General features: G+C 33.0%; 1 protein-coding gene across 2 annotated transcripts in view; it reads right to left on the bottom strand.

The window, feature by feature from the left end:
* The window catches only part of LOC148600674 (ATP-dependent translocase ABCB1-like), a 77,419-nt gene that overhangs the window by 46,616 nt on the left and 15,854 nt on the right, over positions 1-14,949 (bottom strand). For both annotated transcript variants that reach the window (XM_088554865.1, XM_088554864.1), the window contains exons 4-16: positions 14,083-14,228; positions 12,572-12,705; positions 11,604-11,775; positions 11,065-11,189; positions 9,112-9,228; positions 7,919-7,994; positions 5,859-5,972; positions 5,239-5,349; positions 4,448-4,573; positions 3,600-3,803; positions 1,776-1,946; positions 1,313-1,502; positions 28-221 (exon numbers count right to left, since the gene is read on the bottom strand). In XM_088554865.1, coding sequence (XP_088410991.1) covers positions 28-221; positions 1,313-1,502; positions 1,776-1,946; positions 3,600-3,803; positions 4,448-4,573; positions 5,239-5,349; positions 5,859-5,972; positions 7,919-7,994; positions 9,112-9,228; positions 11,065-11,189; positions 11,604-11,775; positions 12,572-12,705; positions 14,083-14,228 — 1,880 coding nt within the window. The remainder of the gene's footprint in view (positions 1-27; positions 222-1,312; positions 1,503-1,775; positions 1,947-3,599; positions 3,804-4,447; positions 4,574-5,238; positions 5,350-5,858; positions 5,973-7,918; positions 7,995-9,111; positions 9,229-11,064; positions 11,190-11,603; positions 11,776-12,571; positions 12,706-14,082; positions 14,229-14,949) is intronic.

Here is a 14,949-nt window from a genome sequence, read left to right as displayed (position 1 = left end):
CATATGTTACCAAACAAGCATAATTACCTCCTCTGGTTCCTCAACATCCCCAGGCTTTGCCTTCCCATCTCCTGAGAACTGGCGTGAGACCTGTCGTGACACCTGGTGACCTAATTTCTGTGGTGATTTTCCCCCATCTGATGATGTAGACCGCAGTCGTCTTCTGGTTAGGTTAGTTGTCTGATCAGCTGATTCTTTCAGTTCTACATCATCAAAATCAACTGTCCAATGAGAAAAACAGAATTTTATTTAAACTTAAAAAGTATACAGCTTCATGCGCTATAGATGAAATTGACACTTTATCAAAACGAATGCTACATGTGAAACAAATTACTTATTTTGTAAAGGATTCCGTGCTAAATATAAAAAAAATCCTTTAATATCAACAGACAAATTTCACATACCCCATTTTTTTAAACTGGTTTACAGTTCTATACTTGACAATTATAGAATATTTGTGCTTAGAAATATAAGACCAGTTCCAGCAGGATGGAAATAATTCTCTGATCTAGTACTTTAAATTCATCAAAGACATCACAATTGTTCCAATATCAAAGTCCCATGCTAAACTTTTCAGAAAAATATCAATTCAAATTTCTGTTCCCTGCGCTAACATTGCAATTTCTCCTATCTAATGCTAGTTGACCTCTGTTGACCTCAATGTAAATGAAGAACTTTTCAAGAAAGAAGTAAAAGTCGTCTGCACACAGAATAATTTTACTTTACAGTAAACATTGGAGTTATTTTCCTTTGAAGAAGTCCTCTAGAGTGCTCTTTACAATATTAAACCTGTATGGTAATGATGATGAATTGAATATTATAAATCATTGTTTTCAGATAGGCCTTTTAACCATTCCAACAAGTACTTCAAATTCATTTTCCTCATAAATATACATAAAAAAAAAACTTTTTAAGCCAGCACTTTTACAAAACAACTATTTTAACAATAAGACCAACTGATGTTCTTAAAGTACATATTCTCTTTTCTGAACATCCAGGCACCTCTAGATCTAGGATGACTTGTAAATCAATGCTTTATAAGGGCCTTTGGTTAACTTATGTAGAATCTCGAAAGCTAGTTCAAAATCTGTTGCAGCTTATTTCTTTTTTAATAAAGAAATTTCTTTTAAAACAGAAAATCAAGAGCATTTTAAATTATTGTTTCTTTATTTGAAAATAATTACTATTGAAAAATAAAGGATTTTTTTTCATCTCTACACATGGACTTGGTAGTTCTAAAAGGCTTCCAGTCAATTTAAATTCATTCAGTTAACCAATCAAACTAAAGCATCACGATCAGAATTCATCTTACCTCTATCTTCATCTTCATCAACAAGAGTCTGTGCTGTTACTAGGGAGTGATAAAGTCCTTGTTTGTCCATCAAGTCTGAATGTGTTCCACTCTCAATTACCTCCCCTTTATCTACTACATATATTACATCAGCTTTCTGGATAGTGGATAATCTATGGGCTATTACAAGAGTAGTTCTTCCTTGCCTAGCCTAAAAATCATGAAAAAAAAAAATTTCATTTATGTAGATGACAATGGAAAAAAAAACAGTTAAAAAAAGAACTAAACATAAAATCCCGTTTATTCCTGGAATGCAATATTTTTTCTATCCATGAGGAAACAACTTCAATAACCTGGTGCTTGTGATAGGTTATGTCACTAAGCATATCGTAACCAAATTTGACATCTATTCCATATTTCCATCGTGCATATAAAAGTTTTACATCAGTGAAATCAGTGAGCTCTAAATAACAATATTTCCTACCGTTTCTAAAGCATCCTGAACAACTTTTTCACTCTCTGAGTCCAGAGCTGATGTAGCCTCATCCAGCAGTAAGATCCTGGGATCTCTGACCAGGGCTCTAGCAATGGCAACCCTTTGTTTCTGACCTCCAGACAACTGGGCACCTCTCTCTCCTACAAGGGTGTTATATCCCTGAAATAATAATGGAAAGGTTAAATTAATGCTTTCAAGAAGTAATTTTTTGGTTGAAATATATAAAGTATATATACTCACATAAGAAAGTTAGTGAAATGCCCTTATATATATAGTTGACTTCAGTTTGAATACTTTATGGCTTGCCCAAAGGCTCTAGTGATAAATTCTTTGTCATTAACACAATTTATAATACTCTGATAATCTTAAAATGAGAAAATTAAAAAAAAAAATTTCTAGTACATTTAAACAAGAAATTACATTGTAAGTATATTATTATCATCATTATCATTATCATCATCATCATTATTATTATTATTATTATCATTATCATTATCATTATTATTATTAACAGTATAGTATGTTATCCAATTAAAAGTTACTCTAAGCCCTTTACAATAATAAACACAAAATTGTTGACACAATATGTACATTTAACTATATAAAATTCTGAAAGATGTTAGAACTCCCTCTGCGGGACTCGAACTCATACCGCTGTGACATCTATGGTAACACCGCCTGCACCAAGTCCAGCACTCTAGACCACTCGGCCAGCTAGGCTATAAAATTATAGCTTTCGCTGGCCCAGTCATTCCTCCTCATAGGATTAATCTAGGGCTCTAACTTAGTACACGATGTATGGTAGTACAGGACAGCCTTTTCTTATGTAGGATAGAGGATCAAATTAATGATTGCATGTCACAACAAATCAATACTATACAATACTGTCTCAGAATGTGACAACTCTATTCGCTACACTGCTCCATCAGATCAAATTGACACAGGGAAGATAACATCAACTTATAGAAGGGTCTGAAAAATTCCCAACAATGTTAGCATTGTCTTTGTGCAGGCAGTGTTGCCATAGATGTCACAGCGGTATGAGTCCGAGTCCCGCGGAGGGAACGACCAAAAATCTGCATCGCAAATTTGACATTTCTAACATCGTTGGGTATTTCATACATATACAATGGGTTCTTAAAAAGAATCATGCAAAATGTAATTCATGGTTGGAAAGCCTACATATTATTATTTTTAATATTTTATTTAAAATACGAAAGTAAACAGACAGAAACATGTGGCTTTTCATCAAACACTTGCCCATAAGAGGTATGAATAAAATAGAATGTACTGTAGAATTCAAAATTATGGGAGATAACTCTGTAAATGACACTTAAATACAATAGAAACTGTTGGATTTTCAAAGTGAATTATCTCCAAAGGGCAGACAGATTTATTTGAATAGTTATACCTTTAATCATAAAGACCTATAATGCAACTCATTAACAAAAAAAAATATGCAGCCTTTTTAGGGTGTATTGCATATTACATAATTGGCATGATTCTTACAAAGACTGTTACTTAAAACTTGTACAAAACTAACATGTGAGATGGGGACACAAAGAGCTATGAAAGTATAAAATATGAAAGTAAACATGTATTGTTGCGGTTTAAAGCATGAGCAGCAATAATTCATCCACATCAAGGCGGGAATTTAAAACAAAAACAAATACTTCTGCTGACAATTTCATCCTGGTGGGTTTGTTGTCTCTTTGACATATACACCATACCTGTTCTCGTTATATAAATATCTATATACATCAAGAGTAGACTATCTTTTTTTAATATTAGGTTAAAAAAATGTATATGTACCTGTGGCAAAGATTTGATGAAGTTGTGAGCATTAGCCTTTATGGCCGCATTCTCTATGTCAGTTGATGAAGCTGTAGGATTTCCAAGACGAATGTTCTCAGCAATACTACAACCAAACAGTATTGGCTCCTGCGATACTACACCAATGTTCTGACGAAGCCATTTCAAGTTCAAATCCTTCAAATTATTGCCGTCCAAGAGGACCTAAAATTAAATTAATAAAGAATAAAACCTAAGTCAAACAATACTGACCTCATTATTAGTTTTCTACGGTAAAAACAACAGAACATCATTTATTTTATGACTTCAAAAGTAACATCTCATGACACCCGACAGTAAACTAGGTCAATGTATCCTAAGTATCACCTGTAGAGGATTTTAAATTCCTAAGAGATGCAGTATGTATACCCACAAACATGGTGACAAGTCTTAACACTCATAACTTGCCAGCTATAAGGGTAAATAGTCAGCAAGCCTACGTAGGCAACCTGGCACAGGCAAACTGTCCTAGGCAACCTGTCCAGAAGTGTAAACTCTGATATAAAACTATGATGTGTGGCAGAAAAGTCACATGAGATCAAGCTAAAGCTAGAGGGCCAATCCAAGGGCTATTGTAATAAACAAACACACAGATTATATAATTTATTTGTCTCAAAAGGGGCATAACAATTGATTCAACAATCACCATCCACATGAATCATAGGCAACCAGTTTACTTCTATTCAATATTTGGGCTATTAGCATTATTGATAAAGGTTAAACAAGACGCACTCTTTCATAAAATAAAATACATTGTGATTCATTTACAAAGGCAACAATAATGGTGTTAGTTTTCTACACAATATTACCTGTCCAGCTGATGGATCATAAAATCTCTGTATTAGGTTAACAACCGTTGACTTTCCACATCCACTAGAGCCCACCAACGCTACCGTCTGACCTGGTTTTACCGACAGATTAAAGTTCTTTAACACCTACATTCACAAGAACACCGAACAACAACATTAGTGTCACATAAATAATTTTTTCATTTCAAGTTACTTTGAGAAGGAGAATAATCATGAAAATCAGACTAATATTTTTTTCATTCTTTTAAGAATTATATTATATTAAAGACATTAAAACTCATATCTGGTGAATTTTAACCTTAATCTCATCTCTTCATAAAAAATCCTGGCCACTGAATTACCTGGACATCTTTTTTGTAGGATATGTAAAGTTTATATTATAAAAATCAAGCACACTCAGACTATACTTTTACCTGGCCCCAGCACCGCAAAATGTGAAAAATTACTTCAGTCAGAGAAAATTCTTAGCTGTTTGTGATATCATAAAGAATTTTAGTTGGAATTACCATTGAAGTTTAGAATTTTCTTAAACATAGGTATTTTTCAAATTATGTGGTGCTTGGGCCTGCACTAATTCCAATGTAGCACATGTGAAGTCTACATCATAGATATCAAGTGTACCCTGGCTCAATTGCTCAAGATAGATTCAATTATCAAAATATCATGTTAGAAATGTAAAGTCTACTCAAAAGAAATCATGTGCACCCTGTCTATTGTATTACCTGTATATCTTCCCTTGAAGGATATATGTAAAGTCTACATCATAGAAATCAAGCAAACCCCAGTATTACCTGTACTTCTTCCCTTGTAGGATATGTAAAGTCTACACCATAGAAATCAAGCAAACCCTGGACTGAGAGTGGTTTCTTCCCTTCATCTGAACTGGCATCTATAACTGGCTTCTGTAAAAGAAACAAAGTATACTACTAAGAGAAGACTGGCTGACAAAATTTTGATACTCAAAAAACAAAATTCTTTAAATCCTTTATAATGAATATTGGAGCATAAACTTAGTTTCCATTTCTTTGATAGCTTTACATCAATTATATTTGCCTTTAGAAACTGTTATAAATCAGTCTGGTCATTGAATCTGAACTTTAATGAAGTATCATAAGAAGCAGTATTAATAAATCAAATTGTAATTCAAGTTTGTTTTCCCTACAAAAACGTATGCCTCCAAACCATTCCAAAAATTCAAAGGGATATAACACAAAATTCAGTAGATCATAAATTGTAAGCACAAATACATATCATGCTGGAAATACCTACAAAGTTTCATGGAATTTGGTGAAGTATTTTCTGAGGAGTTTTGCTTAAAAAAGTGACAGACAGGACAAAAACAAAGTAAGGGGTGACATATAAATACAGAAAGATGATATCATGTTGCCATAAATAAGAATAATAACTTTACCCTCTCAATGATTTCATACACCACTGCAGCAGCACCTTTAGCACCCATGACGTTTCCAATGTTAGGTGCAGCATTACCTAATGAGAAACTTCCTATCATCACACAGAAGAAAACCTAAAAGGGAGATAAATATTATACATTTATACCACAATTTAGGCCTCACTTACCACTTCCAGGTCAAATAGCGACCCTCTATTTAGTACCAAAAACACACTGAACCTAGATCTATTGGTATGTATGTTGGTCAAAAGCCGTCAAGATAAAGCTTATAATGTGTACTTTAAAATCATACCAAAATTGTATTAATATTGTTTACGTGTCTGAATAATTTTCTTCCATGCTGTTAGTTAGCAGAAAAAGTAAAGATGTGGATTGTCAGTATTATTTATTCCAGTAAATTTTGTAAAAAAAACTTCTATGATCATTGTACCTTTAGTATAATAACATGAAAGCCTTATTTTTCAAGCTTTGCAATGGTATGCAACTTTAAGATGTCTTTTGTCCTTGGAATTTACAATGAAAATTTAAAAATTACATTTTTAACATATTAAGTAATGGAAAGAAGTGGTAAATGAGACCTTACATGAGAAAACCTTTTCAAAACTATTTAAATAAATGATATGTTTTCTAACCAATAATACATATTTGAAATGAGCATGTATATATCTGCTATTAAGTTTCAGACTATATTTAATTTGGTACGGAAGAAGACAAACTTAGACAATATGTACTGTAGTGAAGTCTGGGGGTATAGATATTGATACATATACTTTTAATAACTCAGTTGTAGAAAAATTTCATTTAAAATTCATCAAGGAAATTCTTGGTGTACACTGCAAAGCTACAAACGCTGCATGTCGTTCTGAACTTGGACAACTCCCACTTCACTAAAAAATTATGTTTTTCTGCATCAAATTTTTAAATCATCTTCTTTCCTCAAAAAACACTTTGGCTTTTAAAATATTTCAAGCTACAGAAAACAATAACACTTGGACAAAGAGAATGTATTCTATTATCAATAAACTTGGTTTTTCACACATAATCTATCAAAAATGTAGCTTTAAACCTATTTTATCAAATATAAAACAACAAATAACCGATCAATTTATGCAAGAGCAACATTCCCAAATCCAAAATTCAAATAAACTAACATTTTATCAAAATTTACACATTGGATACAAACGAGCAAGCTTTGTTGATATTTTACAAAAAAAGATCAGAAAGATCCTCTCTTTGCAATATTAGAATCAGTAGCCATAATTTGGAAATAGAAAAAGGCCGTCATCTATCAATTCCTACAAACGAGAGATTATGTAAAGTTTGCAACTCTGGGGAGGTTGAAGATGAATTACATTTTTTGCTAAAATGTGAAAAATACTCCAGAGTTAGAAGTCAATTTATATCCAAATTATCAAATATCCCCAAAAAAGATATTGATTTAATTAATTACTACACACTGAAACAATGTATACTCCGTGATTCGTATACTATACTAAAGATTATCACTAATTTTTTTAGATATTATTTTTTCTATCAGAAAAAATTTTATTTCATAACAAATATCTCTTCTCATAACATTTGATTAATATTCTATTTACATGTATACTGCTACTATATAAGTTACACTTTTATGTATGAATTATATGGGCCTTTGCCAATTATTGTAATTGTGTTTGTGCCAATAAAGAATAAATAAATAAATAAATATAAAAGAGTGCATAATAGGAACTGTTTTAGTGAGCTTCCACATAATTATACAAGTATCTCCTGATTTTATTCTTCAATAAACACTCTTCACTTAGAGATCAAAGGCTGAGGTCACATTACAGTTCATCATGGCTCATCATCTCATGGTGTTAAAGGTTGAGGTCACATTACAGTTCATCGTGGCTCATCATCTCATGGTGTTCAAGGTTGAGGTCACATTACAGTTCATCATGGCTCATCATCTCATGGTGTTAAAGGTTGAGGTCACATTACAGTTCATCATGGCTCGTCATCTCATTCTGATATTGACTAAAGCCTTCATCTCACAGTTTTTATCACTACAATAGACTTACTGTTAGAACTGTTCCAGGTGTAATACCTTCTGCTCCCATAGTCCTTAAATATTCCTTCACTTGTTCATTTCCATACCTAAAGTACAAGAAAAAAATATAAAGAACTTTTCTTTGTATGTAATTTAACATATAGTGAAGATTGTTTACTTTAGAATAAAGCATCAGACAGTAAACATGTTTCTACATTTCATGGACTCCAGTCTATTTCTCACTTATTTTTTATGTTATGTATGCTCTATTTCAGTTTCAAATTGTTGTTTGAGTTTCAGTTCCCATTTATTTTTGCTTGGCCTTAGTTCCTTGTCTGTGTCTGTCTACGTTTTTTTACTGCCTTTTGCCTAGCCTAATTCCTTGTCTTTGTCTCCACTGTTTTTACTGTTTTTTGCTTGTCCTTAGTTTGTCTGTGTTAGTCTCCATTGTTTTTACTGCTTTTTGCTTAGCCTTAGTTCCTTGCCTTTATCTGTCTCCATTTTTCCGACGCAGTCAGTTTGTTTTGCTTTTTACCCTTTGACCTTAAAGACGCTCCTCCGTGAAAACGCAAGTCACCCGATAGCAAGTCTGCTTCCAGATTGGCCAAATACTGGTAACTTAGTAGTGTTCGAAAAACTGTATCGAAAATTGAAATTGCGTGCCATATGTGTTATTTCCTGAATGAAATGCAGAAAATTATAAGTTCAAAGAACAAATTTTACTACGTCGGCTATCTTTTTTTTAAGATAGTACTTGTTTTACTGTGTTTTGCTCAGCCTCAAGTCCCTTGTCTGTTTCTGTCCCCATTTTTATCCTTGGCCATGGTCTCCCACCTCTTCAGTATTCTATGATAAGGCAATGTCCCTCAACTTTTGTGTTTTGAATTTTGCTTTGACAAAAGAAGAAAACCATGAATATCTTACCAGAATGCCAGAGCACAGTCTCTAAACTTAACCAATTAGAGAAAACTATGAATATCTTACCAGAATGCCAGAGCACAGTCACTAAACTTAACCAATTAGAGAAAACCATGAATATTTTACCAGAATGCAAGAGCACAGTCACTGAATATAACCAAGTAGAGAAAACTATGAATATCTTACCAGAATGCCAGAGCATAGTCACTGAACATAACCAAGTAGAGAAAACTATGAATATCTTACCAGAATGCCAAAGCATAGTCACTGAACATAACCAAGTAGAGAAAACCATGAATATCTTACCAGAATGCCAAAGCATAGTCACTGAACATAACCAAGTAGAGAAAACCCATCATCAACCCTGTAGTAACAGATTTCTTGATTCCAATTTTCTTACTCTGTTCTAAAGCTTGTCCATATCTGAAAATAACAATCAAATATAACGAGAATGGACATGGTGAATATGTCATAGACAACATCCCTACAGGGATGACAAATGGCAGCTCAAGGCCTCCATTGGGTCTACAATGAATGAAGAATAGAACCCTCAGACCACATCACATGGCAGGCTGCACCTGGTCCCGTTTAATATAAAGTTACATTCCAGATGTGAAATCAATCTGCTCAGTGAAAGTTAAGATTTTTGTGATGAAAAATTTTCCTTTTCATTCCATATAGTGAAAAATGACTAAATAACCAAAAAAAACAAGAAGTTGATATTGGACATTTGCCAAAATCAGTAACAAAGTACGGCCCATCAATATAAAGTCACACATCAAATTTGAAATAAATCAATTGGGAGTAAAGACAATTACAACAGAATACATCTAGACAGATGGAGGACAAGTTGATAAAAATATACTGTCCACTCTTTGAGTGGGTATATAGATAAATGTCACTTGTTTGGTAACTGTATTGCTGTTTTCACACTTGTATACATGGGTAGAGATATTTTACAGAATTTCATATGCATCAATGCATGTTAATTTTCAGTTTTATTGTTATGCAATTCTTGAGATCTGGCTGCCAAAAAATCTGTCTCCAGTGCCAATTAACTTGAAAAAATTACTTAAGTCTGAAAAGGATATTACTTACTGTGACATCATCAATTTCAAAGACTTTGATTAGCGTTACCATGGAAGTTAAGATGTTTCTCAAACTTAATTTTTTAAGTTTTGTGGCAATGAAGTCCAATTCTAAAAATCTTTGATTTTGCAGAAAACAAATGAAGCTTTACAAAAATATAAATACCACATTGAATATGCATAATTATACACATACAAAGCTTCAGTTCAGCAATATGTATAGTGATTTTATTAAAAAAGTCTAACAAAATCTAAATTGCGGACGCCTCTTAATATACATTTCAAATTGCCTACAGAATTAACATTGGAAAGGAGAGATAACTCTGTTAAAATAATGTTTTTTTTACTCAGATTTTTGTTCTTTTCTATCAATTTCATGTAAAGTATTACATTTTGATGATTTTTTTTCATATCAACTATCCCTATATTATGCTGTACATAATATGCAACAACTTAAATTAGGATAGGTATACTTAAATTTTTTAATTACAGAAAATACCTATTTTCAGGCACTTTCTTTTTTGAATTAAAAAAAAATTGTATACCGGGTAGTTTATTTCTAAAAGCTATTTATCAGCAATGTTGACCACAAAAAGTAGAACATTTACTACATCATTTTCATCAAAATTGGAATTCTTTAACTCCATTATCTCATAAAAAGAACACTTGGCTTATATTAAGTTTCTTAACCTGTAGTAGTTTGATAAAGGATATGTTGTTGATGATCCTTGTTGTATATTATTTACACATTTTATTTATCAGATAAAGCATAATAATGATTCTGTATAATTTGTTACTGTTGTTTCAGCCATTTTAACAGAGTTATCTCCCACTTGCAATGGTAATTTCCATAGAAAATTTGAAATGCTTATTTTGAGGTTTCTACATATTAGATTTAATTAAGACTTTTTGTTTGTTCTTATTTTGGTCATGCAATAACTTAGAACTTAAATACTTTTCTGTTGCAATTTGTTTAGATTAAGGGCAAAATATTGCTAGATTGACTGGATTTAAGTTGGATTTTTCCCAATTTATTTCAAAAATTAAAATTGCAAAAAACTAAAGCACACATAAGTTTCTCAATTTAAAGTATATGCTAAGTATGGAAAACAAAACAAGTGCTTTGCTCCCTTATCTCTGAGAACAACTGGTTCACTGGTTCATTCATTACCTTTGAACTTCCTGTTTTTGACCATTAAATGATGTAACAGTCCTCACACAAGATATCACCTCTTCAGCCACACTACCAGCATCAGCATACATGGCCTGCTCTCGCTTAGTGAAGGTTCCAATCAACTGTAAAATACAAGGAAAATACTTGACAGGGCCTGCTCTCGGTTAGTAAAAGTTCTGATCAACTAAAAATTACAATTGTGGTATATACACAGGGCCTGCTCTTGCTTAACAAATGTTCTTATCAACTGAAAATTACAATGGTGGTATTATACACAGGCCTGCTCTTGCTTGGATAAAGCTCTGATCAACTGGAAATTACAGTGGTGGTATTATACACAGGGCCTGGCCTCACTCGGTGAAGGTTCCAATCCACTAAAAATTACAAGGATGATACTATACCAGACCTCTCAATTCTTACTGATATTATTCACTGAAGTCATAACTGTTTCCACACATTCACACTATCAATACATGTACTATAAAAAATTTACATAAACATTATGTGAAAAAAAATCCAGAAAAAGAATGACTCACTGAAGCAAAATAAGCTGATACTATGGCTAATATAGGGGTCAAGGACATCATCACAAGGGTCATTTTCCAACTCTTCCAGAACCCGATAGCAAACCCTGCAGCAAACTGAGCTGTGAACTGTATCAACAGGCTGAGCTTATCTCCAATACCTTCTCTTATTCTCTCTAAATCACTGCAAAAAAGTAGAATACAATAACATGTTTTTTTTTTTAAATTTCATGGTATTGCCCACTTTTATTTGGTTCTCATGGACCAATCTATATTCTCAAAGCTATCTGAGCCACACATAAGTTGGGGTGTTTGTAGAGGGCATCTGGGTTAACAACCTTATTAAGTTCCAAAACATTGGCATTTGTGATTTCAAAGTTGTTAATCTTTAAAAGATGGCCAACCAGAAGTGTAGATACTCTCTGGCACCCATCTAGTTCAATCCAGTGGATCTAAAATTCACTTTCAGAAGCCCTTCTCATCTAAATTGTTTCTTGTTTGGTTAGTATTAGCAGATACCCCAGTACATTGATTGGCCAGAATGTGTTTCTCCTATAATAACTTAAAGTAGCTACAACACACAACACCTAGGTTGTTTGTAGCAATCATTCAGGTTAAGGACCTTGCCAAGTTTCAAAACATTGGCACCTGTGCTTCTTTGAAAACTGACTAATCAGCAGCATAGAATCTGATGGCAATTTTGTTTGCCATCAGAGTTTTTGCTGCTGAATAGCCAATTGCTTTAAGTTGAGCAAAATAAGAAAAGTTTACCGACAGCACAATGTGATGACAAAAGCTCACTAAAACTTTTGGTCACAGTGAGCTAAAATGTGATATAGTATTAAATTTACCTCCCAAGTGCTGTAGCAGTTAGGAATAAGTGGTAAGACCTAAATACAGAACCAAGTGCTTTGAAAAAGAGCTATGACACTGAACATGTGGTATGGTCTGGATTGTACCAGGTGATATCGGTGACTTACTCAGATAATCTGGTTGTCAGCTCTCCACTTTGATGTTTATCAAACCATCCTATTTCCTGTTTGATGATAGCTTTGAAGAACTGTTTTCTGATCTTGTTTACTTGTCTCTCACAAGCGGCCATGAATAAAGTTATCTGAAACAAAAAAGTACTGATGAGAAAAGGCATACGATATGGCTGGTTATTTTGGTGGGTATAAAACTATTTTGAGCATGCAGAAACAAATGCCTATTACAATTTTTGGAGATGGTCATTGGTGCAATAAAATCTCAAAATCAGAGTTAATATTTTGGACTTTTTATTTTGGCATTTCATGACAGACTACAAAAATATGCCAACATAAGCAACTTGGGAAAATTACCAACTACACAGTATGATTTTATAAATGGACCACAGGAAGATGACACTTCATACATACACAATTACAACTCAGCAAACAAAACAAAGTGCTCTTTTTAACAAGGGTATATTATCACAAATTCTAACTGTTAATTATCTCCCTTTACAATAATTTATCTTTGCTTTTAAAATGGCCAAAAATAATAAGTCTATTCTAGGTATAACTCCCCTCCCCCTTATTTTATAGTAATTTTTTGTTTCTCATGTTTGTAAATGTATAGTGAAAAAGATTATTGTAAGCAGTTGACTTGTATTTCTACTGTTGAGAGAGCAGCAGGCCTCTGGAATGAAATTTTAAAAACTTTAGTGCCTGTATAAATGTGAAAATTACCTGCTAACACAATGAGATTCTCTTCCTCTATAGTCTTGTTTTGACAGAGAGATTCACCCTTACTATATATTTACTCAGACAAATATCGTTTATGAAAAATTCATGTAAATCAATCTTCATATGAAATTTATGCCTACTTCACATGACTTAAAGTAATTTTCATATGAAATTTACGCTTACTTCACATGACTTTTAAGTGATTTTCACATAAAATTAGTGCTTACTTCACATGACTTAAGTGATTTTCACATGAAATTAATGTCTACTTCACATGATCATAAAGTGATTTTCACATTAATTTAATGCTGACTTTGCGACTTTAAAGTAATTTTCACATTAAATTCACTTAAGGATGTTCACTGGTCATGTTCAGCCATTTTATGTCATTTTTTTTTTACTCCTCTGCTTTTATCCATTTTATATCATTATCCAGTGACCCCCCACTGTTCTTTTCATAATTTCAGTAAACTCACCTTAAAATGTCATTAAGGAAGTTTTTTTATGAAATCCTTGTTATTTCTTCAATGGTTTTAGTAGATAAAGCCAACTAAGACAAAAACATGTGGAAAATCTAGAGAAATCATTCACCCACAAAAATTTCAAATGATTATAATCTCAAAAACCAGCACACTGACCAAGCTAATTTGTCTTATATTGTTCTAGTATGAAGGAAATATTTCACAACCCTTTGAAATCCTTGTTATTCTTAAATACGACATCAAACATTCTTAATCCTCAGTGACAATGGTATTAAGGTAAATCATACTTTCCTGTTTTATTACCTGTAAATATCCAGAGAACAGTACAGCACAACCAATGATAAGATAGTAGATAGAATATCTTGTCATCTTCTCTGAGAAAGACTCAGTGTCAGTGGAGTTTGACAGAGTAGAATTGGGTCCTGGTGGTAATAATGTGCCATTTGGTCCTGACAAAAAAAAAAAACTTATCAAATTAGGTCTTGGTGGTAATAAGAAGCCATTTGATCCTGAAAAAAATATCAAATTGGGTCCTGGTGGTAATAATGAGCCATTTGGTCCTGACCAAAAAAAACACATCAAATTGGGTCCTTTTGGTAATGTGCCATTTGGTCCTGAAAAAAAAAACCATCAAATTGGGTCCCATTGGTAATAATGTGCTGTTTGGTCCTGGAAAAAAATACATTTCATATTGGGTCCTGGTGGTTATAATGTTTCATTTGGGCCTGAAAAAAAATTCATATCAAATTGGGTCCTGGTGGTAATAATGTTTCATTTGGTCCTGAAAAAAATTCACATCAGATTGGGTCCTGGTGGTAATAAGGTGCCATTTGGTCCTGAAAAAAAAATATCAAATTTGGTCCTAGTGGTAATAATGTGCCATTTGGTCCTAAAAAAAATATGAAACTGGGTCCTGGTGGTAATAATGTGCCATTTGGTCCTGAAAATAAAACATATCAAACTGGGTCCCATTGGTAATAATGTGCCATTTTGTCCAGAAAAAAATATCAAATGTGTCTCGGTGGTAGTCATGAGGAATTGAATATAAAAGAAACAGAAATGGAGATGGTGATACTTTAAAAAGACCACAACACTACCAAACAGGAAAACACATTTTAAAAGCTACAGACAACCCATGTGCCTTCAATGAATGATGAAAACTCACAGACT

The sequence above is a fragment of the Perna viridis genome, chromosome 12, assembly GCF_037379345.1.
Source record: "Perna viridis isolate PV_CMFRI_1.1 ecotype Kerala chromosome 12, ASM3737934v1, whole genome shotgun sequence".
NCBI lineage: Eukaryota > Metazoa > Mollusca > Bivalvia > Mytilida > Mytilidae > Perna > Perna viridis.
This window is presented reverse-complemented; position numbering and strand designations above follow the sequence as displayed.